The 25,738-nt window shown below is 43.6% G+C and overlaps 1 protein-coding gene across 9 annotated transcripts in view; it reads left to right on the top strand.

The window, feature by feature from the left end:
• The window catches only part of STN1 (STN1 subunit of CST complex), a 43,320-nt gene extending 25,097 nt beyond the window's left edge, over positions 1-18,223 (top strand). For 5 of the 9 annotated variants that reach the window (XM_027112517.1, XM_027112515.1, XM_027112514.1 and 2 more), the window contains 3 exons: positions 118-240; positions 2,643-2,715; positions 10,777-11,560. In XM_027112517.1, coding sequence (XP_026968318.1) covers positions 118-240; positions 2,643-2,715; positions 10,777-10,934 — 354 coding nt within the window. In that variant the 3' untranslated portion in view covers positions 10,935-11,560. Of the gene's footprint in view, positions 1-117; positions 241-2,642; positions 2,716-10,776; positions 11,561-14,419; positions 15,351-16,389 lie in introns of those variants that run through there. The other 4 variants (XR_003433910.1, XR_003433911.1, XR_003433909.1 and 1 more) reach the window with 4 other exon arrangements.
• Positions 18,224-25,738: the final 7,515 nt, after the last annotated feature.

Raw genomic sequence — 25,738 nt, 5'->3', positions numbered from 1 at the left:
AAAAGCCTGTTGGGTGAATTTATAACCAGTTGGTCTAGGGAGTTGCCCTCAAGTGCTGTAAGATGGGACTTATTTCTTTTCTTCCTTTATTTTTTTTTCCTTTTTTTCTTCCTACAGATGGATTTTAAGAATGACACCACTTCCAAGGCAATTCATAGTATATTTAGGAACGCTATAAAGCTGCTGCAGGAAGAAGGACTTGTTTTCCAGAAAGATGGTGGTTTTGATAACCTGTTCTATGTAAGAGACCTGCAACTTAATTTTTTTTCTTAGCTTCAATTGCAAATATATTTATTACTTAGGATTGTTTGTTTCCTGTTTTTTAAAAATCCATCATTAGGAGGTACATAAAGTAAGGAGTGAAAGTTGGCCCTTATCTTTCCTCAAGATACCGCTTTTAACAGTACAGCCTTCGGCACACATGTAAATATAGGCTCCTGTTACCAAAAAGATGTGATCTTCCTCTAAATCAGGATTTCTCAACTTCAGCACTGTTTGAGCCAGATGATTCTTTGTTGTGGGGTGTTGTCCTTTGCATTGTAGGATGTTTGGCACATCCTTGGCCTTCACCTACTAGATGCCGGTAGCAGCACCCCCAATTGTGGCAACCTAAATGTCTCCAGACATTGCCAAGTGTCCCCTGACCCAGTTGAGAACCACTGCTCTAAATAATGCTCAGCAACTTTTGGGGATGCCAGAACAGCACATCACAGTCATCTTTCCATATTAGTCCTTATAAACCTGGCTCATTCTTTTTGACATCTGCATGGTTTTCCCTATTGTGGGAACTTGCCGTAAATTGTTTAACCACTTATCTCTGATGGCCATTTATATTGTTTCCAACTCTTGTCCTCACATATAGTGTTGCTATGTCTGTTTTCTTGTGGACTTATGTAAGTATTTCCGTAAGATCGACTCTTAAAAGAGGAATTGCTGGAGTAAAGGGCATGTACCTTTAAGCTTTTGATTGCCTCCTTCAAAAGTGGTGCCAATTAACATTCCCACCAGGGGTAGAGGTGCTTGCCTACCTCATACTTTGAGTTAAAAGTTCACCTCTCACTGCCTACCTTTAATGTGGGAGGAACCAAGCTGATACTGATGTTGTTATCGATATTGATGTCCACTTTAGTAGCATAGATGTAGCTTCAGCTGTGAGCGATTCTCCTGAAGACAGATCAGAACTCTGGGAGATCCCAGAAGCCTCGTTCTTTACAGGCATGATTCCCGAGGGGAAGCTTTCCTTAATAGGACATTTTCTCAATGTTGATTAACTCTAGTGATTCCCCATTTTAGAACATTTTAAAAAATTAAGATATGTTTTAAATACTATTTAAATAACTTCTGAAAAGGGTATTCTATTCCGTATAAGGGTGAGGGCAGCCCCCCCACCCCCGCCGCCTCCCAGGACGGGCAGGCCTGGTGGGAGCTGATTGCTTCTTGTGGTTGGAGAAGCTCATGCTGGGCAACTCACCCTAACACCCTCCCACCCCCACCCGCACCCTCACATCGCCCCGCGGGAGGCTCTCCTGGGTCAGTAGGAAGCTGCTCTTCCTGAGGAACAGCAGACCATGGGCAGCAGTCCAGGGATGAGGTGTGGCAGGGCTGGGGCACTTCCTCCTGTGAATCAGTCTGAGCTGGAATGGGGTGATCCAGCTCTAATAGCTCTATTTTCCTCAGCAGAGCCACCCCCCTTCTCTGACTTCACTCCCCCCTTCTACCTCAACCCTGGCTCCTAGGTTTCTGTTTTCCTGAGGGCATTGCCTCAGGGACGGAGTTATCTTTTCTGTGTATAGTGCTTTCCAGCTTTCAGCAGCTCTCCCACATTACCTTACTTAATCTTCCCAACACCCTGTAAGTCCAGAGAAGGGTCCTTATCAGAACCCCCATTCTTAAATCTGCTCATTCCAAGTCCGTCAGTCCAAGGAGCATCCTGACATATGTGTGTGTTTGCGTACTTTTTTTTTTTCTCCTTCTTCCTTCTTTCCCCTTCCTTTCTTCCTCTTTTTTCCTTTCTTTCTCTTTGATTTTAGATTTACTGTTGAACATGAAGGTGAAACCCATTTGCTGGCTGCTTCCCTCTTACTGGAGCTGGCTGAGAAAGGAACCTTGGTTATGTTTGCCTCTGAGAACAGACAGTGTTTCCATTCATAAACTAGATTTACTCTCTTGCTAGCTTTGCCTTACAGTTTTATTTCCTTTGTTTTTTTCCCTATGGTTGGGTGAAGGAATGTGAAACCCAAGATAGAAAAGAAGAAACACAAGAGGAAAGAGTCCTCGGGTTTGATCACTTGTGCCTCCCTCAAGAACATAATGAATAAGAGAAATTTTATGAATGTGTTATGAATATTTAAGACGAAAGTTGCTCCTTGAAAGCAAGGGATTCCAGCTTTTCTTTCTATCATGGCCCCCCGTAAACCACCTCCCGAGGGAATATGCCTGTGGGTGGACTTCAGAGCAGTGAGCTACTTAGGGACAGAACTGGTTTGACAGCTGGCCACGTATCCAAAGCGACACTCTGTTGGTGTAGGAATGAGGATCGTTATGAAATCTTTATAAACTATCCTAAAGACCAATTTGGGTGTCTGGATGACACAACCTCTGTTTTACTTAACATTTCTTTCCGAACTGTTTTTCCCATTTAGGTAACCAGAGAAGACAAAGAATTACACAGAAAGATCCACCAGATCATTCAAGAAGACTGCCAGAAACCAAACCGTAAGTGGTGTAACGTACATGTGTCTCGGTGCCCTGGAGGGGGCTGTTCCCTCCCGGAGAGCACTAGGTGGAGAGTCAGGAAACCTGGGACCTTTCCCAGTAACAACTTGGAAGCATGACTGGTCAGGATACCTGCCCTCTCTGAGCCTCAGACTCCTCTTTTCTAAAGTGAGCGTTAGCCTTGCACAGTTGTTCTGACGTGGGCCACACGTAAGAGTCAACCTTGGAGCTTTTTTGAACATACAACACTCAGGTCCCACCCCTAGGGATTCTGATTCACTAGGGGCTGGGATGGGGGCTAGACAGGTGAGCTCCTCAAGTGATTCTGGTACAGCAAGGTCAGCTGTTACGCTAGGACTTTTTAACATCCTTCTGGTTTCGTGTCCTCTGTAATTTGTGTTATTTCTTGTTCCACTCTTCCTTCTTGTCTGTGAACCCAAACCTGACATTTTCCTCTCTTCTAACATCAAGCCCTTCAAGGTTGGCAGGAATGGTTCTAGACATTACAGTTTGTGAACAGTGTAATTCAGTCATCCTGAAACCTGATAATTTGCAAAAGAAATGGTTGAGAAAATAGTTGGTTTTAGTGGAGTTAGATCAGCCCCTAGTGGTTAGAAACTCAAACTGTAGAGAGTCTGATAACAGACATTACCATTTTCATACTAGTTAGAAAGAGAAGAAAACATTAGTCCTATGTTTAAATCCTGTGTAAACTGATCGCTCTTAAAGGTGACTTTTCAAAGTCTACCTTTTGCAAACATGTGCTATTAACAAATGTTGGCATATGTCAACAAATGACGCCAGAAGAAAAGTGGAAAGGCTTGTTAGTGAACACAGGCCTCCTCATTCTGCTTTCTTTCTCTCCCGGGAGGTCCACCTCCAGTCCTTAAAGCCCATATATCCCTGGGGCCTGGACCTGTTCCAGGCTGAGTCAGCAGGTGGAGCTGGACCAGATCTCCAGCCCTGGTGTTTATGGTATGCAGCCTTATTTAGCTTTTAAGGACCCATGAAGTCACCTCCCAGAGTGGTGTGACAACAGGTCTTAAAATAAACTAAAAGCAATCTATTATTTTAATGCAAGGTTTCTAACTATTGTTCACTTCATTCAGAACAAGAAGGATAAATATCCTTTAGTTGGGGGAAAAACCACCTATCCACAATTTAAGGAGCTTTTTAGAGCTGTGAAATGTGGGATTCTTCAACCAAGAAGGGATGAGACGAGAGGCTTGTCCCCAGGTGACATTCCTGCGCTCATGGTAGTCCCAAGCCATCTGGCTAGACTCTTATTTTGATGTGTATTAGGAGCAGGGTGGATTAAAGTGATCCTAGGGCCTGCTGAAGCAAATGAAAGCAATTCACACTTCATTTCTTAGGAGAACCAAACAGCCTTGGTGACCTGAGGGTCTATAAAGTGGCAGGTTTTATAGCCACTTCTAATCCACAGGCCAGCTCCTGCTTTGGTGAGTGTGTGTGTCAAGGTGGACAGGCTCTGCTACTCAGTCTGTAAATGGGAGCCTTTAAAAAACATAAGCCAATTCCCTGGAACTAGTAAACTCCCAGGAGACAAATTCTGGAGCATGAGTAACTGAGAATACCAGTAAACATACCTTGTAGGAACTGTCAGAGTCTGTTGCAGCCACCCCTTTTCATAAGAAATACCTATGACATTAAAACATTATTCTGAATAATGTATGCACAGGATAAAAAGTCAAAAAGTACAAAAACACACACAGAAAAAGTGAGACTCCCTCCCAACACCGAGCCCCAGGCTCTGTGTTCCCCTTTCCAAAGGCAGTGGGTGTTACTAGTTTCTGGCATATCCTTCTAGAGATGTTATATGCACTTATAAACATGTTTGTATAGTTTATCCTTTCTAAAAAACATAAGTGAAGCTTAGCATACAATACTCAGTGTTTTATACCTTGTATTTTAAATCTAACATTGGCTTATAGCAGTCATTCAGCAACAGTATGTGTAAAAGTACCTGTCTTTTTAGTGGCTGCACAGTATTCCACTATATGTATTGATAGATATTCGACCATTTATTTAAGTATTCCTACTGAACCTTTAGTTTGTTTCTAACCTTTCAGTATGAAACATAGCATTGAGTTTTCCTTGGCAGTACGATTGGTAGGACAACTTAAAACCTTTAGTCACTTATGAATATTTCAGCAGAGGGTAAACCTACAATAATGAAAGGATTATAAACATGGGCCAGTTTTAGGTCCCTAAAGCACTGATAGAGGGTTTGTCTGAAGATGGCCCACATGGCATAGTTGTGAAGAGCTGGGCTCTGGAGCCACATTGCTTGGGTTTGAATCCCAGCTCTGCCACTTTGTAGCTGTGTGGCCTTGAGCAAGTCTGTGCCTCAGTTTCTTTATACGCAAAGCAGGGATAATAATCGTACCTACATCGTGGGTTGTTATGAGGATGAAATAGATTGGTGTTTTATGAAACTCTTAGGAATATGGCAGAGTAAGAACACCAAGAATCCTTCCCTCCACTTAGACAACAATTGCATCTGTCTGATGTAGCTATTTTGGAACTCTGGAGTCTATCAAGGCTAGCAACTTCCAGAGGAAGGTTTGGACAATGAATTGGGGTTAATTTCAGTCAATTTTCTGATGTTAGTAGCAGCTACTCATCCCCCATCCCCAGCTACATGGCAGGCGGCTGTGCATGTGTTTCTGGAGCAGTTTGTACAGAGCTTGTGGGAGCTAGCGGGGGCAAAAAGGACCCAGTCCTCCATGTATCAGGGATTTGTGCTCTGATCACCAGTTGCTGCTTCTGATCACAGAGGTGCAGGCAGAGAGGTGGGTGGCCATTGTTGTACCTCCTCCCATTGTTGTAAGCTGCTCACCCAACAGCTGAAGTGACTTCCAGGGATTTAAAAGACTGGCACCCTTTTTTTTTAAACCCCTTCATTTCTCTTTTTTACCCCTTTTGGAGCCAGAAAAGAAAGACTAGAACATTCAAAAGCACCTGCATATATGGGTAAAATTAGAAAGCGACCACACATGCCCAGGGAAAGGCACAGGCTCAGAAATAGACCTGAGAAGACCTTAGGTTTCCATCTCAGGCTGCTCCTTGGCACAGAGACAGCCTACAACAACCAAAAAAATAAAAACAATAACAAAAAGCAGCAAACACCACAGAAGGTGAAGAATCTAATCTCCAGAGTTACCACATTATTAGATTCAAATGTCCAGTTTTCAACTAAAAATGAAAGACATTCAAAGAGACAGGAAACTATGGCCCATTCAAAGGGAAAAATAAGCAACAGAAACTGTCCCTGAAAAAGACCTGATGGCAAATTTATTACCCAAAGACTTTGAAACAGTTGTCTTAAAGATGCTTAAGAAAATGATGGGTGAACAAAATAGAAAATATCAATAAAGAGATACAAAAACTAAAAAGAAACCAAAAAGAAATTCTGAAAAGTACAGTAACTGAAGTGAAAAGTTTACCAGTGATTCAAAGGCAAATTTGAGCAGGAAAAATCTGAAGAAAAGTGAACAGAACCTAAAGAACCTGTGGGACATCATCAAATGGACCAACATATGCATTGTGGGAGTCCCAGAAGAAGAGAGAAAGGGGCAGAGAGAATATTTGAAGAAATAATGGCTGAAAACGGCCCTAATAGGATGAAGGACATGAATATAAACATCCAAGAAGCTCAGTGAACTCCAATTAAGATGAACTCAAAGAGAGCACACCAAGACACATTATAATCAAACTTTTGAGAGTCAAAACAAAAGAAAGAATCTTGAAAGCTACAAGAGAAAAACAACTTGTCACATCAGTAAGATGATCAGATTTCTTATCTGAAACTTTGGAGGCTGGAAGGCAGTAGGCTGATATATTCAAAATGCTAAAAGAAAAATAACCTGTAAACCAAGAATCTTAGGAGCCTAATACACTTAAAAGAATTATTAGTCTGTGTTCTTGGGCACAGTGTATAAAGTTGTGGTTTTGTGACATCAACAACTGAAAGGGGTGGGAACAGAGCTGCAAAGGAGAAGGAACAGAGGTTTTATATATTATTGAAGTTAAACTAGAATAAATTCAAATTAGTGTGTTATAACTATAGGATGCTAAATGTAATCCCTGTGGTAACCACAAAGAAAATAGCTCTAGAATATACACAAAAGGAAATTTTAAACATTTCACTATTAAAAAAATCAACTAAACACAAAAGAAGACAGTAATGCAGGAATTGAGGGACCAAAAGCTATAAGGCATATAGAAAACAAATAGCAAAATGACAGAAGTAAGTCCCTCTTATCAGTAATTAGGTTAAATGTAAATGGATTGAACTCTCCAATCAAAAGACAGAGATTGGCAGAATGGATTGAAAAAAAAAACCCAAGAACTCCAACTATATGCCAACTACAAGAAACTCACTTTAGATCCAAAAGCACAGATAGGTTGAAAGTGAAAGGACAGAAAAATATATCCCATGCAAATAGTAACCAAAAGAGAACAGGGGCAGTTATACTAATATCAGACAAAATAAACTTTAAATCGAAATGTTGCAAGAGGGCTTCCTTGGTGGCGCAGTGGTTAAGAATCCGCCTGCCAGTACAGGGGACACGGGTTCGATCCCTGGTCCGGGAAGATCCCACGTGCTGCGGAGCAACTAAGCCCATGCACCACAACTACTGAGCCTGCGCTCTAGAGCCCACAAGCCACGACTACTGAGCCTGCAAGCCACAACTACTGAGCCTGCAAGCCACAACTACTGAGCCCACGTGCCACAACTACTGAAGCCCACGCGGCTAGAGCCCATGCTCCGCAACAAGAGAAGCCACGACAATGAGAAGCTTGCACACTCCAACGAAGAGTAGCCCCCGCTCACCACAACTAGAGAAAGCCTGCGCACAGCAATGAAGACCCAACACAGCCAATAAAGAAATAACTAAATTAAAAAAAATGTTGCAGGAGACAAAGAAGGACATTATATATTAATAAAAGGTCCAATACAGCCAGAAGACATAGTAATTTTAAACATTTTGTACCTAATGACAGACTGTCAAAATATATGAAGCAAAAACTGATGGAATTGAAAGAAGTAAGTGGTTCTATGATAATAGTTGGAGATTTCAGTATCCCACTGTCAATAACAGATAGAACAACTAGACAGAAGGTAAGGAAATAGAGGACTTAAATAACACAATAAATCAGCTAGATCTAACAGACGCACACAAAAGACTACCTGACAACAGCATACATACAGCATACAACATGTACGTGGGACCTTTTCCAGGAGAGACCATTAATTAAGTCTCGATAGATTTTAATAGGTAGATATCATACAAAGTATCTTCTCTGTCTAGCATCTTCTGAAGTTAAAAGTCAATAACAGAAGTAAAACTGAAAAATTAACAAATTTGTGGGAATTAAACAACACACTCTTCACCAGTAGACTAAAGAAGAAATCATATGGGAAATTAGAAAATACTTAGAGATGAATGAAAACAAAACCCCAAAGTACCAAAACTTCTAGGACACAGAAGAGCTTTGTATGAGGGGAACTGTATAGCTAAGAACACTTATATAACTTTACAATTTAAGGAACTAGAAAAAGAAGAAGAAAGTAACTCAAAGCTAGTAGAAGGAAGGAAATAATAAAGATTAGAGCACAAATAAATGAAATAGAGAATAGAAAAACAATAGAGAAAATCAATGAAACCAAAAGTTGGTTCTTTGAAAAGATCCCTAAAATTGCCAAACATTTAGCTAGGTAGACTAAGAAAAAAGAGAAAAAACTCCAGTTACTAAAATCAGAAATGAAAATGAGGACATTAGTACTGATTCTACAGAAATAAAAAGGATTATAACAAAGTACTATAAACAATTGTACGCCAACAAATTGAATAACCAGGTGAAATGGAAATTCCTAGAAACACAAAACCTACCAAGACTAAATCCTGAAGAAATAGAAAGTCTGAATAGATACATAGTAAGGAGATTGAATCAATAATCAAAAATCTCCCAACAAAGAAAAGCCTTGGACCTGATGGCTTCACTGGTGAATTCCAAACATTTAAAGAACTAACACCAATCCTTCTCCCCACGTGAATGGAAGGTCACTTTGTGAACAGCCTTACCAGGCAACCCTCGACGTCAGAATGGCCTTTGTGAAGAATTAGTTTAAGGCCTTTGGGGCAGTCAGCATTGCTGACCGCATATGCCTGTAAGTCACCTTGAGCCCTGAGCCTGAGCACCCAGGTCTTAAAAGAACTAAGATCACAAGCCGAGCGGTGCTGAAATTCCCAGGGCTTCCTCTCTGCTGCGTGCAAGCCCAGTCTGGTTGGAGTCCTTCACCCTCCGTCATCAACCCTTCCTCTCGGGAAGAGTCAAAGCTTCTTTAGAGCAGGGACAAGGTTATGTGCATCTTCTTAGGTTATGGATATGACGATAGAATCATAGTAATTCTCCATGGAAGAAGCCCCCACCATGGGTCTCCTTTCACCCACACAAGCATGAGTGAAGTGGGTGCTTTTCTTCCCATTTAACAGATGAGGATGCGGACTGAGAGACCTGGACCACTTTGCCCCAGTCATAGAGCCAGCATTTTTATTCGGGTCCTTTGGACTCCAGAGTCAGCTCTCTGTCTGCACTCTGTACTTGCTCCTCCTTGCTCAGCGCTGCACATGTAGTAGATGTTCAGGAAATCTTGATCGAATGAATGTTGAAGAAATAGCCTGGAAATGTGGAGACCAGGGGAGGTGGCGAGTTTCCCAACCGTAACCCAGTCGGGAGGAACAATGAGTTGACTAGCCACTAGAGGTCAGAATTTGCAGGTCTTTGTTAGCCCAGGACCACTGCCTGTGAGCATCCCTGACCCTTAGAGCTGGGAAGGACCTCAGAGGTGCCCCCCAGCCCCACTCCCCATGGGTCAGAAAACTGAGGCTTAAAGATGCAGTGACTTGCCCAAAGCCACAAAGGTGCAAAGAATCTCAACCATGCTTTGCCCATCACCACAACCCCTCTTTGAGGACTTTCCTGGAGCCTAAAGCATTTTATCACCTGAAAACAACATTCAGTGACTGTGCAGAGCACTAGTGGGCCAGATGCTGGGGATACGGCGGTGAGAGGCCTGGCCCTGTGAATGGGGCTTTGGTGGAAACTGGGGAGGGTTTGTTTCCAGGAATGAGGTTTGACTTTGACTCGATGTTACAAATAAATTTTACATCATCACCTAGGAAATTATATAATTTTATTATAAATTTTATTTCAACTATACATATACATGTATAGTTGAATATAAAGTTTCTCAATGTTTATCGTACCTAAAATGCAATACATTCTGTAATCTCATATTCTAGTCTGTTTGGTAAGAAAAGAATGCTAACCACAACCCACTAAATTGATTTCATGATCCTCTAATGGTCATAACTTCAGTGTGAATACCACTACTCCAAATCATTGATTTCAACTAGGAAAGCGGTCACTCGTCCTGAACTGCTACGAATGGTCTCATTTGTTTTGGGTAGAGGGCGAGAGGTTCCTAGAATACAGCCGTCACAGGCCGACTTTTTGGAAGCCTAGGCAGAGAAGAGTGAGAACAGGCCAAAGGTCACCACCGCAGTCCCACCGTCCAGGAGTTACAGAAGGAAATGTGGAGGCTGCTGCCAGCCGGCTCTGCTGTCGGCCACAAGAGGGCTCCCGCCTGGGAAGCTAGGGGGTTAGAACTGAATGCATGTGCTCGTACATGTAACTTCATTAGAGAAAAAAGCCTACCAAGCACTAAATCCCCACTGGGTTATGAGTATAAAATTATTGATTGGGAATCCTGGAAGGTTGAAGGCCTGCATCCCCGAGCAGTGGTCCATGGCACAGACCTGAGAACAGGTGTTTTGGTTCGTTCTCACTGATAAGCTAGGCCAGTGCATCTCCTACTTTAATGTGCATAAGAATCATCTGGGGATCTTATTAAGCTGCAGGTTCTGATCCAGGAACTCTGAAGAAGGACTTCCATTTAGAGGAGAGGACAGGAGAGAGAGAGGAGGGTCTGACAGGTGTGTCCAAGCTTAGCCAACTCCCTTTTTCCTGCAGACGTGGAGAAGGGCTGCCACTTCCTGCACATCCTGGCCTGTGCTCGCCTGAGCCTCAGCCCAGTCCTGAGTGAAACTGTGCTGCGGCAGGTGCTGGAGCTCTTGGAGGACCAGAGTGACATCGTCAGCACCACAGAGAACTACTACACTGCGTTCTGAGGAGAGGCCGGCAGGCAGCACGAGTGGAGCGGGTGGGGGGAGGAGGAGAAAACAGGTGGCGTTCACTCCCGGGCTCTGATTTTAACATGGTGCTGAGGCTTATAGGCCTGGTGGCAATTATCTCATAATAAACTATGAAATATGGTAATTTGAAGAATGGAACTTGGCATGAATTCTGGAGGCTGCCTTCTGCCTGCTGTATCCTGGCATAAAAGACTTATCTCAGCCACGACATACAAGAAAACCCTTCTCATTGGCCTCCTGGCTGGACCGAGCATCACTCACAGAGCAGAAGAGGAAGAAACAGTGTTGGTAGCTGAACTGGTTGGAGGCTCTGTTGTGGTAAAGGGGCATCCCGTGGAAAAGGCGCTTGTACTGCGGGAGCTGAAGAGCATACAGATCACGAGTTCAGACACTTTTTAAAACTTCAGACTATCAGGTCCTTTCTTGGTGTATCTTGATGGTTAAGAACCTGGTATAGAGGACTAGTTCTCCCTGGATGAGTGTTGCTGACCTACAATTTCTGTGGGTCAAACACCAGTGATGGGTCCAGAGTCTTGGGTTGAATTCTATCTACAGACCAACGCATCGACGGGAATAAACAGGATCCAAGGCATGGCTCTGTATTTGTCGTTTTCCTTATTTTCCTTCTGAATCAAAAGGTGCTTCAGTACATTTCCCTGTGCTTGAGGACACTGTGACTAAGTACATCATCCCTTAATACCCTGAAGTTCTTGGCGGAGGCCGCTGACCAATCACTTGGCAGTGGTAGATGTTGTTTTCAAGGTTACCATTGAACGTGCAGGACGTCCTGACACCATCCACTCACTCAGTATTTGCCCAGACAGGTGATGGGTCATGCTTTTGCTCGGAACGACAAGGTAAAGGGAAAAAATCCAAGGTATGTAATAGGCTTGTTCTTACAGGACGATGACAAATCCAGCCAGCGAAAACAAAGTTCGGAAGATATGGCGTTAATTACAGTCACTTCACAAAAGGCACATCTGCCTTTGGCTGCTGCATTTGCACTTGATGTAATAAGCTTTTAATGGCTCTGCTGGAGAGCCTGCAGGCCTGGCGCGTTGTGCTGCTCTGTGTGGAAATGGAGTGGCTTTACACTTAGAAACTGGCTGTAGCTCCACATGTCAGACCAAAAGCTGGTACCGACAGATTGCTTCCTGTCTTGGACTTTTCTGACTTGCCCTAAACCTCTGTGCCTGGTTCCTAACAGCGATTACCCAGAAAGCTGCCGCGTGTTGAGAAGGGTCCCTGTAGAACAGAATTTACCTGGAATGACATCCCAGTAGTTCTTTCGTAAGGGCGGCAGCTGATCCATATTGAATACATCTCAGATGACTGGAGGTGCCGGGAAGGAGTCTTGCATCAGAACATAAAAAGGGCACATCCTTGCCCACAGCTGCCCCACTTCTAGGGTTTATCCCAAGGAGATGATCACATAGATGGGAGAGGATGAATGCATGTGATGCCCATTGCTGTGTAATTTAAGATTCCGTAATTGGGAAAAATATTTGTCTATAGAGGAAAATTAATTATGGTAATGTACACTATGAAATACTATGCAGCCATTAATTTAATGGAGCAGACAGATATTTTCACCATGGAGCAGTATTCCCAGTAGATATAGTGGGAAGAAAATTGAGTTTTAGTGGGAAGAAAATTGAGATCTGTTTATCTAATACCACTGATCTGAAACGACCTGTGTGTGTATTTATATATCTAAACAGAGAGTGTGTTTCTGCATATCCATCTGTATAAATGTAGTGTGTATACACGCACATACAGTTGACCACTCCACTCCTAGGGTTTGGTCCCAGGCCTCTTTTCTGTTTAGCTTGCTCCCATGGGGATCTCAGCCAGTCTCAGATCATCTGTACGCTGACAAACTCCCCAGTTTACATCCAATTCGGACCTCCTCGAACTTCTGAGCTACACTCAGCCTTCTGCTGACAGTCCTACTTAGGCGTCCAACAGACATCACACACATAAGATGCCCAAAGGCAGGCCCCCTACTACCCCTGACCCCAAATGTGCTTCTTCTGAAGTTTTTCCTGATTCAGGAAAAGGCAGCTCCATTTTTCAGGTTGCTCAGGCCAAACCCGTTGACTCCTTTCTCTCACACCCCACATCCAACCTGCGCACAATGGCGGCAGCATCTCACTCCTCCGCCGCCACCACCTGGAGTATTGTGGGGCCTCCTACTGCCCTCCCTGCTCCCCTGGCCCCTCTTCAGTTCACTGTCAGCACAGCAGCACAGCTTGACTCAGACTCTGCTGTCCTCTGCTTCCGGCACCTGAGGCAGCACAGTGTCACCAGGGCTCTGCTCTGCAGGGCCTCCTCTCCTGCCATTTCCCCTTCACCTCTGCTCAGCTTCTCAGGCCCTGCTGTTCCTCACACACACCAGAGACATTCTTGACTCAGGGCCTTTGGCCTTGCTGTTTCCTCTGCCTGGAATGTTCTTCACCTGGATAACCATGTGGTGGGCTTCCCCCTCCCCTCCTTTGGGTCATTCCTTGAGTGTCACCTTTTCAGTGAGGCCTGCCCTGATCCCTTTTTTGCTGATTGCAACCAACCCCTTCTTCCTCCTCCCCAGAACTCCACAGTACTTATTTTTCTCCACATTCCTTGTCTCCGTGGAACACATTCCATATGTTTCTTACTTACCCTGCTTACTATTCAATATTTATTCTCCCTAATAGAAAAAATGCTCCATGAGGGCAGAACTTTTTCTCTGTTTTGTTTCCTACTGTGTCCCAGCACCTAGAACAGTGCCTGGCGCATCTCCAAGCAATACCACTTCTGTGTGTGTGTCTGGCTGCCCTCCACCTGCTAATAGCTGCCTCTCTTTCCTGGGGGACTTTCTGCAATGTCTTGGAAGGCTGTTCAGGCTGGAAGTACTCAGAATTAACACCCACCAGGGGCAGTCTCAGCCAGTGGGACCTGGGGTATAAATACTTCTGCTCCCTCACCCTTCCATTGAGATATCTCTGAGGCTCCTGTTCTATAGCACTTTCCAGAGTTTCTCTGTGGGATTAAGCTCCATCCACCCACAGCAGCAGCTAACTTGATGATCACCCTTAATTGGCTAGCTTACCCTCCTGTCTTACTTTCCCACTCTCCATTACCTTTTGCTGCACCTTGCAGATGAATTGCTCCTTTTCTGATCCTTGTCTCAGGGTCAGCTCCTGGATGAACTATGTTCACAAATATATTTGACAAATTCTTATGAATAATTATGCACATCAAACAGAGATTACCAGAAATGCTCACCAGAGTGGCACACTTGTTACCCCTGAAAAGTGAGATGTCAGATGCTTTTTAACCTACATATCTATACTTTGATAGTTTTACAATTAGCAAGTGTCATTATGTAGAAATAACAAAGCTGTCTCTCCCTTCCCACCCCCCACTCACATAACCTAAATCATGAGTGAACCAAGAATGCGATGAGACTCTTTCCTCCACAGCAACAGAAGAACTATGAGAAGTTGAGGGAAGCTCTTGGAAAACTCTCCGGGGCTACAGTTGGGTCACCGCTCATGTACCAAAGAGCAACCAAGGGGTTCGCCTGAAAAGGAGGGAAGCTGAGCAGACATCCTCCCCCTCTCTCGGTGCGTACATGTTTCAGGAGCTGTGAGCACTGTGTATAGTTAATGTAGGCGAGAAGACAAATAGTGTTCTGTCTGGTCGAGGGTTTGTTTGAAGATCCATGATTATCCCCATCTGGTAAACTACCATTGCTTCTCATCCCTATAAGACACTTCTTTCTAATTATTTCCCCCTCTGATAGTGTGCCAGGACACTGGCTGGGAGAACGCCGAGCGGAAAGAAGTCTATTCAGTGATGAGGAACCCAAGACTTGGTGCCAAGGATGAAAACCAAGCAAACTTGTAATTTTCCACTGGAGAAAACATCCACACTTTTTTATTAGCTTGGTCTCTTCTCTACAAGTGGCCTGTAGAGCAACTGCTCCCAGAAAAGCACCTCATTGCTTCCTTACTAGATTCACAAGAAGCACACAGGCAGACTCAGGAAGACCGTGGTGAGGCTTGCTGGAGAAGACAGCAGCAGGCACTGGGGAGAGAAGCAGGACCAACCTGAAGGGAAATCATGTCTGTGGACAAAGAACCTTGCAATAGAGTTTTTGTTTGCATAACAGTCTACTGATTGAGGCTCTAAATGTGATCCCAAACTCCCACATAAGTGAGTTTTTACTTAATCCAGAATTTAAAAAAAAAAACAGCCTATTTTTATTGAACTTTTATTAGGTAAACCCAAACAGATCAGTCCCAGGGTTTACGTGTTCACAAGAATTCTAAATCAAACCCCAAATTCCTGAAGAGACTCCAGCCTCTCCCTGTATGTCAAATTAAAAAGATAGGTTTGGGCTTCTCTGGTGGCGCAGTGGTTGAGAGTCCGCCTGCCGATGGAGGGGACACGGGTTTGTGCCCCGGTCTGGGAAGATCCCACATGCCGCGGAGCGGCTGGGCCCGTGAGCCATGGCCGCTGAGCCTGCGTGTCCAGAGCCTGTGCTCCGCAGCGGGAGAGGCCACAACAGTGAGAGGCCCGTGTACTGCAAGAAAAGAAAAAAAAAGATAGGTTTTACTTTGAAACATCAAAAGAGGAATTTTGAAGACCGCATAATAGCCCTAGTTTTTTTTTTAGATAGAAACAGTAAAGTGGTGTCTCATTAATTCAGACTGATGTGGTGAAAAGTTTGTGTAAACTAGTGAAAAACCTGGGTTTGAAATAGTGCCATTTTATGACTTTCGGTCTACCCAGTGTTTCATATTATGTCTGAATTACTATAAGGGAACAGGTTTGCTGCTCTGAGGAAAGCCGCTTTAATGAATAAGAATTATTTAAATTATATATCATTTGTTATTATTCAGTATCATTTAATTTTTATGTATTATGTACCATTTAATATCAATAGGTGATTTTAAAGTACTTGAATTTAAGAGATTTGAAAACATACATCCATACAAAAGCCTGTACACAAATGTTCACAGCAGTATTATTCCTAATAACCAAAAAGTGGAAACTACCCAAATGTCCAACTACTAATGAATGGATAAAAAGATGTGGTATATTCACACAGTGGAACATTATTCAGCCATAAAAAGGAATGAGGTACTGATACATGTTACAGCATGGATGAACCTTGAAAACAGTATGCTAAGTGAAAGAAGTCAGATACAAGAGGCCACATGTTGTGTGATTCCATTTATATGAAGTGTGCAGAACGGGCAAATCCATGAAGACAAAAAATAGATTAGTAGGGGCAGGAGGAGAGTTGGTGGTACAGGGTTTCTTTTTGGGGTGACAGAAATTTTCTGGAATTAGGTAGTGATGATGTATGCGTGACCCTGAATATACCCAAAACCACTGAAATGTGGGTTAGGTTGGGATTCCTCACAGTGTGCCCTGTTCCCAGGGCGGGCATCCCAAGGAAGAGCACACCCCAGACGGAAGCCGCATGGCCATTTTGTGCAGAGCCCCAGAAGCCGCACAGTGTCACTTCCATGGCATTCTGATTGTCAGGGCTGTCGCAGAGTCACAAGCCCACCCACACTTTGTGAGGTCAACAGTCTTCATCAGTGTGCATCTGGTAGGTAAAAACAATTCCTGGGTTTTGTTTACATTTTTACGTCTTTAGGTATGAGTGGCGTCAAGCATCAGTTCATTCCAGGCAACATTTAGACAGATGCATTATGCCCTGGACGTTAGCCATTGCTTCCAGCAGAGGCTGAGAGAGGCCCGGGTCGTATGTTCTAGCAGCGGTGTCAGCTGCAGAAACAGTCCAAGGCCGGACACTGAGGTCCTAGCTAATACACAGCTGGAATAAACATCCTGAAGAACTCAAACCTCAGTGTTCCCAATTTGCTACTTCAAGTGCTTGGACACATGCCTGCCCAAATGTTATATAATACACGAAGGCAGCAATCTTTTAAAAACCAATCACCATATTATGAACTGAGACCTCTCATAAACCAGACGCCATTCAGCTCTGGTTCAGTGACTCTGTCCCCAGCCAGATAAATGTGAAAAACTAAGCATGTTTTTAAGAAAGTGCTAATTAAGTGGAGAAGATAGTTTTCGTAATAGAAATGGTCTTAATGCTGCTTCCACTTTAATCAGCATAGCCTAATTATCATAATAAGGCAATGCTTGCATTTTCGTCATTGACTGGGGTTTGGTACAGTTAATTGGGCAACACCCATTTTGGTAATCTTCTTGGCTAGAAATTGCATCCTCAGGGAGAAGCTTTTTCATTTTTGTTCTGAGGACAAATCAGTGAATGGAGGAAGTAAAGTAGGGGTGAGGACAGAGCATCCTTCCATTGTTTTCAGCTCTACTTTAGAGCAAAGCAACAGCAGTGTCACATAAGCTGTGATACGGGGCACAGTTAACTTGTGATAAGTACTGAGTTTTCTCATGTACTGAAATTTGTGAATGATTAGTCTATTCTAATATAAATTTGGTGGCAGAATAATATATTGAGCTGTTAGCATGGGATTTGTTTTTCCTGTCTTTTACTTCTTCCGAGCAAGAGGCCAGCCTTGCCTCCGGGAGGTTTGGTTTGGAGGCCAAATCCAGAAGTTGTTTGTGCAGACAAGCTGACTTATGTTTTCTGGAAGCCTGGAGCCTGGGAGGGATTGGAGATTAGTGGGCTCCAGGCATTGCAGACCAGAATGTGCTGCCCATGGTGCCTGCAGCAGGTGGCAGGTTGGCAGGACTTCTGTGGAGAGGTTCTGCAGTGTCTCTTGCAGACTTAAAGCTTTGGCCTGTGATCCCCAGCTTCAGCTGAGATTCCCAAGCTTGGAACGGAAGCTTCTGCAAGCCTCCTTCTCTAAAGGGACACACTGGGGATATCAGCAGAAGACTGGGTCTCAGAAGAGTGGACACATCACCTATTTTCCAGGCACCACGTACCTTCTTATGTGATGGTTTTTCACGCATCTCTAGAGAAGGGGAGAGCCTGCCCCACCCAACTACTACCAAAATTATTTTCTTTCCAGCACAGAGAATGAAGGCGCCAAGCCCCAGCTAACTTGAAATAAAAAAAGGAATATGATGTCTCACCCATCTGAGTTTTGGGAGTAGGATTCATATCACTACAGTTAGAATCAAGTCAAGGTGAATTTTTGAACAAGGTCACATTCCCACCCACTTGCATTCCAGAATGGTCTCTTAGTGGTAAAGAAAGGTACAGTGTCATGGTAAGGTTCCAGGGAAATTGCTCATGACCCTCCCACAGAGCACACTACGCACGCAAACCACCCGTCCTGCGTCACTGTGGAAACAATTGGAAATCACCGCCTCAGAGGATGGGGGAGGGCAATGTGATAAGAGTTTGTTATGCTTCCTCAGTGAGGTCCACCTTATCATGAACTGAAAATATCACCGTGTCCTGCAACCATCATGTATGCTGATCAGCCAGAGGTGGCCTGGACCACACAGGCAAGTGAGCAAAGAGGATGTAACTTAGGAGAAGGCTCCAAACCACCTGAACAGTGAGTCTTCTCCCAACATGAAGAAGCTTGAAAAGGCCTGACTCATCCAGCAGCCAGCCCAGCCCAGCACCTCAGGAAGAGTCAGCAAGCAGCCTGTGTGGTTTCTGTCCAGTCCTAGCTTGTCTTGACCTGGTGGAGGGCAAGAAATAGAAACGCCGCTCCTGAGAATGGCAGGCGCCTTGAGAATGCTGGTATCAGCACTCCGTCAGGGGCTGGGCTGTCAGCCCAAGCACACACCCCGTTGGGGCGAGCCTGAGAGTGGGAGTCATCTGCCTTTTCTGTCCATTTCTTGTGGACCCAGGTAACCAGGGAAAATGGGAGGTGGGCGTGTTCTGAACCTATAGCCAGCTGAGCTCTGGGACTTAACAAGACTTAACTAGCTGTTCCCACATGTTCCCTCAGAGGTTGCCCACATCACAGTTCACCTGGAATTCTGTGATGGGCCCAGCAGTAGGCACAGAGTGGTGCTTGATAAATGTTTCAGTGGATGGGCAGTGTACTTATTGAGTGACAACTGTGCGCAAGGCATTGTGCCAGGTGTAGAGGGGATGCCGAGACAAAGCTCCAACCCTGTCTCCAGGGAACTTTCAGTCAAGTGGATCATAGGCACATGCCTACATGACTTAAAACCCATGGGTGCACATGGTATTGTTTGACCCTTGGAGTTTAAAAATATTAAAACTATTATGGTTAAAAATATTAAACCAACATAAAAAAATTAGCTACCATCTGTATTTTTTTTAAAAATGTAGTGTGTGTAGTGTAGTTTGAAAGACCACAGAAGAAACTGGTATCAGGGTTGGCCTCTTCAGATAGGGAATTGGGAGCAGGGAGTGGGTAGCAGATTTATTGCAATGTTTTGTAATATTTTTATTGTGTAAAATGCTATACCTCTACAAATAAACAAAAAAGGGATGGGGAATTCACATCAAAATCCAACTCTCTGGATTTTCTTTTTTAGAGCATTTTTTAAAAATTTTTATTTATTTATTTATTTTATTATTTTTTTGGCTGTGTTGGGTCTTCGTTGCTGCACGTGGGGTTTCTCTAGTTGCGGCGAGCGGGGGCTACTCTTCATTGCGGTGTGTGGGCTTCTCATTGCAGTGGCTTCTCTTGTTGTGGAGCACAGGCTCTAGACGTGTGGGCTTCAGTAGTTGTGGCATGTGGGCTCAGTAGTTGCGGCTCACGGGCTCTAGAGTGCAGGCTCAGTAGTTGTGGTGCATGGGCTTAGTTGCTCCGTGGCATGTGGGTTATTCCTGGACCAGGGCTCGAACCCATGTCCCCTGCATTGGCAGGCGGATTCTTAACCACTGTGCCACCAGGGATGTCCTGGATTTTTCTTGGCAACTCAGGTTTCTGGCAGTACTGGGAACATTTAGTCTGGAAACAGTGTGTAGGTGGGCAGAAGGGCAGCATTAAAAGATTTTAAGCTGAAGGCTGGCATCAGATTTACATGTTGGAAAGAATATTTTGGCCGCAGAGTAGAGGAGCATGGCTCAGGGGCAGGTAGACCAGAGAGACGTGACTGCAGTGATCCAGGGGAAGGTAGTGAGGACCTAAACTGGGACGGTGGCAGGGAGACAGATGACAGAGACATTAATGAAACAGACCTGAGGTGGGTAACTGATTTAGGAGTGAAGGAGAGTGGAAAAGGCCAGGGTAACTCCCAGGTCTGCAAGACACACCACGATGATTGCCACAGCAGCCTCAAACTAATGGAAGGGAGAGAGGGCTCAGGAGATCTGTGGGCCTTCTCAACTGGATTCAGCAGAAATCCTGAAAGAGCGCATCTCCTGAAATGCAAGGAAAAGCCCACACAGGAAACGCACTCTCAGAGGCAAATAGCTCCTGTCCCCCATTCCAGACACCAGTAGTGTCTCAGTGATTTTCCAGAGAAAACAGCCTCTCTGGAGAACACAGCATGGGAGAACTAGAATTTCAAACAGAAAAACTTAATGCTTGTGGTTAAAAAGACAAAGAAGCACCAACTGAGAAGTAGTTTAAATCATATTCCTTTAGGGGATGGATTTTCTTGGATCTGTGTGCATCCTTTACAGCTTTATTAGTCACTGCTAAAGCCCTTTTTGGGTCACAGAGCCGCCGGCAGGGTGCTGTTCCTGGGAGGATTACCTTGAGCAACCAGCCCCAAACAGCAACCCTGCATGTCAACAAGCCGGGCTGCCCTGGCAACATCACCATCCAAGCGGGGGAGCAGGTGCCCCAGCCCTGAGGTTTGAGACAACCAGTAAATGAACTAGCCTAGAGCCTCTGCGATTCTCTTTCCCTATGCATGACAAAATTTTATCTCATTTGCTACTTGAATCAGAGTTGAAAATATTTTTCCTTTGAGACTCTGTGGTCAGATATCAATTTATTAACACTGTGGCCTCACCTCAGGCTTAGTCCAAGAGGTTTAAGTAAAATCAGGGGCTTCCCTGGTGGCGCAGTGGTTAAGAATCCGCCTGCTAATGCAGGGGACATGGGTTCGAGCCCTGGTCCGGGAAGATCCCACATGTGGCAGAGCAACGAAGCCCGTGAGCCACAACTACTGAGCCTTCGCTCTAGAGCCCGCAAGCCACAACTACTGAAGCCCGCGCCGAGAGCCTGTGCTCTGCAACAAGAGAAGCCACCACAATGAGAAGCCCGTGCACCACAACAGAGAGTAGTAGCCCCTGCTCACCGCAACTAGAGAAAGCCTGCACACAGCAACAAAGACCCAACACAGCAAAAAATAAATAAATAAATTTATTAAAAAAAAGTAAAATCACACTAATGCTAAGTACTTAATAATAGCTAATGATTATTGAACAGTTATGTACCAATCACCCAACCAACTTAAATCTTCACATAAACCTAAATAGATAGGTACTATTATCATTCCCACTACAGATGAGGAAATTGAGGCCAAGACTATCTTGCCCAAGTATATGCAACTAGTAAGTGGAAGAGCCAGGTTTCTACCCAGTGAGCTTAACCACTAGGCTGCACTGCTTTCATGATCAGAGAAACCTATTCTCTGGTGCCTCTGGACTGTGAACTCAACACAGTGTCTTCAAATTTAGGCTGATATATAGATTTTATTTTTGCTACAGCTGAGCCTGCACTAAGAACACCACTTCTGATGATAAAGGTTATATGGGATGCTGGGCTGAGTGGGTGGGGTGATATCATGTCACACTGGTGGCAAGGAGAGAGCAGGTGTTTACTGAAGCATGTAGGAAATCTGGAGCAAGGCAGCAAACATTCTTATCTAAACAGCAATATGGTCCCAGAGGAAGACCAAGAGAATATGGTTCAGTAACCTCCAAGGGATTTGGTTTAGCCCATGCAGTATTGGTATTCTCAGGTTGTTTTTTTTTTAATATATATATTAAAGATGTTTAATGATGAAGTATTTCAAACATACAGAAAATAATGAAGCAGAAAACCTAGATACCACTGAGATGAGGCAGCTGATTAATTTAGTTTTCCCATCTCTGCTTCAGTTCTGTCTCTTGAAAGAAACATAATGTTAGAGATACAGTAAAGCCAAACCCATTCCCTCCTTGCCTCTACTCCCACAGGTAACAACTACTTAATGTTGATGTGCATCATCCCAATGCAGGTATTTTATTGTGGCATAGCTTGCAAGTAGTAAATTGTACAGGTCTTAACCATACAGCTTGATGAATTTTTACACATGTAAATAAGACAAGACCCAACACAAGATATAGATCAATAACATGTCCAGGACCTCAGGGGACTTCTTTGCCTCACATTTCAAAAATAAATTGACAGAGTTGCCAACATTTAAAAAAAATTTTTAAATCCTTGTAAAGCAACTATACTCCAATAAAAATTAATTTAAAAAATAAAATTCATTTACTCAAAATAAATGAATAAATAAAAGTTTAAAAATCTAGAGATTTAATATAAAATTCCAATTTTCTAGCTTCTCTTGAAATGTTGGGAAATCTGACCACATTAAGCTCATATTCTGGCTTGGAGACAGAGTAGATCTGCCCACTTTAGATGAGGTGTGAGCTCCCTAGTTTACCTACTGCATCCATCATGTCTTATTGTTTATCCAGCCCACTTCATTCGTTTGCATAAGCTAACCTGCGACTCATCCCCTGAAAGGTGCCACCGTATTTATAATATTTCAAAAATACTGCAAATATAAAAAGGCTGAGAACAACTGCCTCATCCATCCTAAAGAAAGCAGAGTTAGAGAAAAAGTGTCCTCCTCTCCAACCTGCTAGGTGATTTGGGAAGCTGCTGACCATGCCATAAAACAAAAAGGAATCTGATTCTCCAGGTCTTTGCTACTCAAAGTGTGGTCCTTGGACCAGCAGCGTCAGCATCATCCAGGAGCATGTTAGAAATACAAAATCTCAGTTCCCTCCCCAGAGCTACTATATTAGTCTGCTAGGGCTGCCATAACAAAGTACCACAGACTGGGTGGCTTAAACAATGGAAATTTATTTTTCATAGTTCTGGAGGCTTGAAGTCCAAGATCAAGGTGTCAGCAGGCTTGGTTTCTTCTGAGGTCTCTCTCTTTGATTTCTCCCTGTGTCTTCACACGATCTTTCCTCTGTCTGTCTGTGTTCTCTTCTTACAAGTCATATTAGATTAGAGCCCACTTCAGTGACCTCATTTTACCTTAATTACCTCTTTAAAGACTGTATCTCCAAATGCAGTCACATTCTAAGGTAATGGGGATTAGGACTTCGACATATGAAATTTGAGAAGACACAGTTCAGCCCATAATACCTACCAAATCAGGATTTACATTTTAACAAGATCCCCAGGGCACTTGTGTACACATTGAAAGTTGGAAAAGTACTGCCCAGTGCCTGCTCCCCAGTGGATAAAACACAAGTGGATCTGTCAGGGTGGAGGCAGGGAAAGGAGGAGAAGCTGGGGTGAGTTTTTAGATGAACTTTCTCTCCATTCTACACGTCTGGTAGGGTGAGAATACTGTAAAGGTATTCCCTCTTCTTGAAGTTGAAAGAGGTCAATTCGCTCTTGAGGGGGAGTCCCTTCCTCTCATTGAGGAACAGAGACCCTCTGCACTTTGGGGAAGGTGAGCAGGTAAGGTTAACATGTGAGGCTTGATGAATCAAAGCTGATATGAATCTGACCCATGGGAGTTTAGAAGAGCCTCATTCTGAAAACATGTTGGAATGCTGGAAATGTGACTGCTCTTAGTAGAGAGGTCATTTTCATCTGGTCTTTACCTGCAGGCTTCCTCTATCAAGGTGCAAGGCATGTCTTTGGGATTTCCTGGAAGGGGGACCAGGAAGATACCACACTGCATTCCTCCCCACTCTGTACAAGTTCATTTACCACCTCTCTCATAGGCCTGATGCTATGGTGACAGTTGCCATGGAGACACTGCTATGCACGGTTGAAGCTAATCCTGGCCCATACTGTCAATCACATGGTTTAAGCTAGAGATTTTCAAGCTGTGCTCCATAAAACTATAAGGTGCTTTCAGGGTTTCACAGATATTTTATTCAAATCTCAATTTAAAATAATTTAAATTTATTTTTTAAATTACGAAGAGTTTATATGCTTGGGTGGGGGGGATCAAACAGTATATAGAATGAAATATATACTACAAAGTGAATGCCCAAATTCCCATCTGACAGAGTAGCTCTTTTAAGGCTAATCCTTTCTACAAATAATAATAAATTCTGGACCCCCTTCTCAAAAAAAACCCCTATTTTGATGGCACTGAAAGGCATCCAGACAGTAAAGGAAGGGAACCTCTCTGGTGAGACCCACATTTTTATAGCTTTACCACTAAGGCAGTCAGTCTCAAACTAGAGTTTGTTAAAATACAGATTGCTAGATTCCACCTCGAGTTTCTAATTCACTAGGTCTGGGATGGGGCCCCAAATTTTGCATTTCTAACCATTCCCCATGTGATGCTAATTACTGGTCCAAGGACCACACTTTGAGAACCACTGTCAGCCCACACAGGGTAGAGGTCATTGAAGGACTAAAGCCACAGGCTTAGTGGCCTGATGATTCTGAGAAGTAGTTTACAAATAGAGTGGCTGGAAACTGTGGTGAAAATTCTGGAGAGGAGAGAGTCACAGAGGGGGAAACTCCCAAATATGTTTATAAATTCTCCTCAAATCCTTGGCTGACTCTTGAACTGTACATGTCCAAGTGAGACTCCAAGGGATCCATGGGAAAAACAACAGCTGATGGCTGGAAGAGATTGAGCAGAGATTTCAGCCATTGCCCATCACGGGGGTGACAAAGTTTGGACCTGAAAGTCTCACCAAGTGATAGGGGTTTGGTAAACAACTGCAGCTTTCAACTGAAACCATGGAAGGGCTACACGCTAAGAGTAAAGGCTACGTCTCTGACTATGTTGACCAAGAAGGCTGCAAATAAGAAAAGAATTTATTTGGGGTCTTAGGAATTGCAATTCAGGAAACACTGATTTGGGTAAAACAGTAAGAGTGTTCCAGAGAAGAGAAGGAGTCTGGGGCTTATACAGGCAAAAGCCACAAAGTTGTTAAAGTTGGTTGGCAAGAATTATGATTGATCCTGATGCAAGAAACGAAACATTTGTCCTCAAGGGACAGGTTGTGCACAAGTTATTTAGGGTCAGATAAGTAGGTAGGCTGTCATGAGTTATCTTAGGGGAAGGGTCCAATAAGTATCTTGAGTTTCTGGAACATTGGGCAGACATTCTGGAAGCCTTCATTAAGACAATAGGTGGTCAAAGTTCACATTCCACCTGGGCTGAGAGATGCATCAGTCACACTTCTTCAATGCCCTCCCAGCTCCAGTTTAGAGAGCTCTCTTAACAATACCATTCCATTTTGATTTTTTTTCCCACAACTAAGGCATTAACCCTAGCACTAAGGTTAAAACTAAAATAGACCCATCCTAACCAAACCTACAAGCGAGTTTTAATTGATGTGATCCACCACTGGAAGAAAATGCTCATCAGAGGAAGATAACAGAATCCAGTCTCTAGAACATGTTCACAATGTTCACTCTATAAAATTATTAGACATGGGAAGAAAAAGAAAAATGTGACCCATAACCAAGAGATAAATCAGTCAATAGAAACAGACTCACACAACCCGGATGTCAGAATTAGCAGACAAGGACTTTATAATAACTGATTAATATGTTAAAGAGTCTACAGTAAAAGATGCATATACTTGGTGAAGAGATGAGAAATTCCAGAGAGATCTGAAAACTGTATAAAAGAGTCAAATGGAAATTGTAGACCTGAAAAGCACAGTATCTGAAAAATGA

The sequence above is a fragment of the Aethalodelphis obliquidens genome, unplaced genomic scaffold (genome assembly GCF_003676395.1).
Source record: "Aethalodelphis obliquidens isolate GAN/ISIS:26980383/991018 unplaced genomic scaffold, ASM367639v1 scaffold11, whole genome shotgun sequence".
NCBI classification, from domain to species: domain Eukaryota; kingdom Metazoa; phylum Chordata; class Mammalia; order Artiodactyla; family Delphinidae; genus Aethalodelphis; species Aethalodelphis obliquidens.
This window is presented reverse-complemented; position numbering and strand designations above follow the sequence as displayed.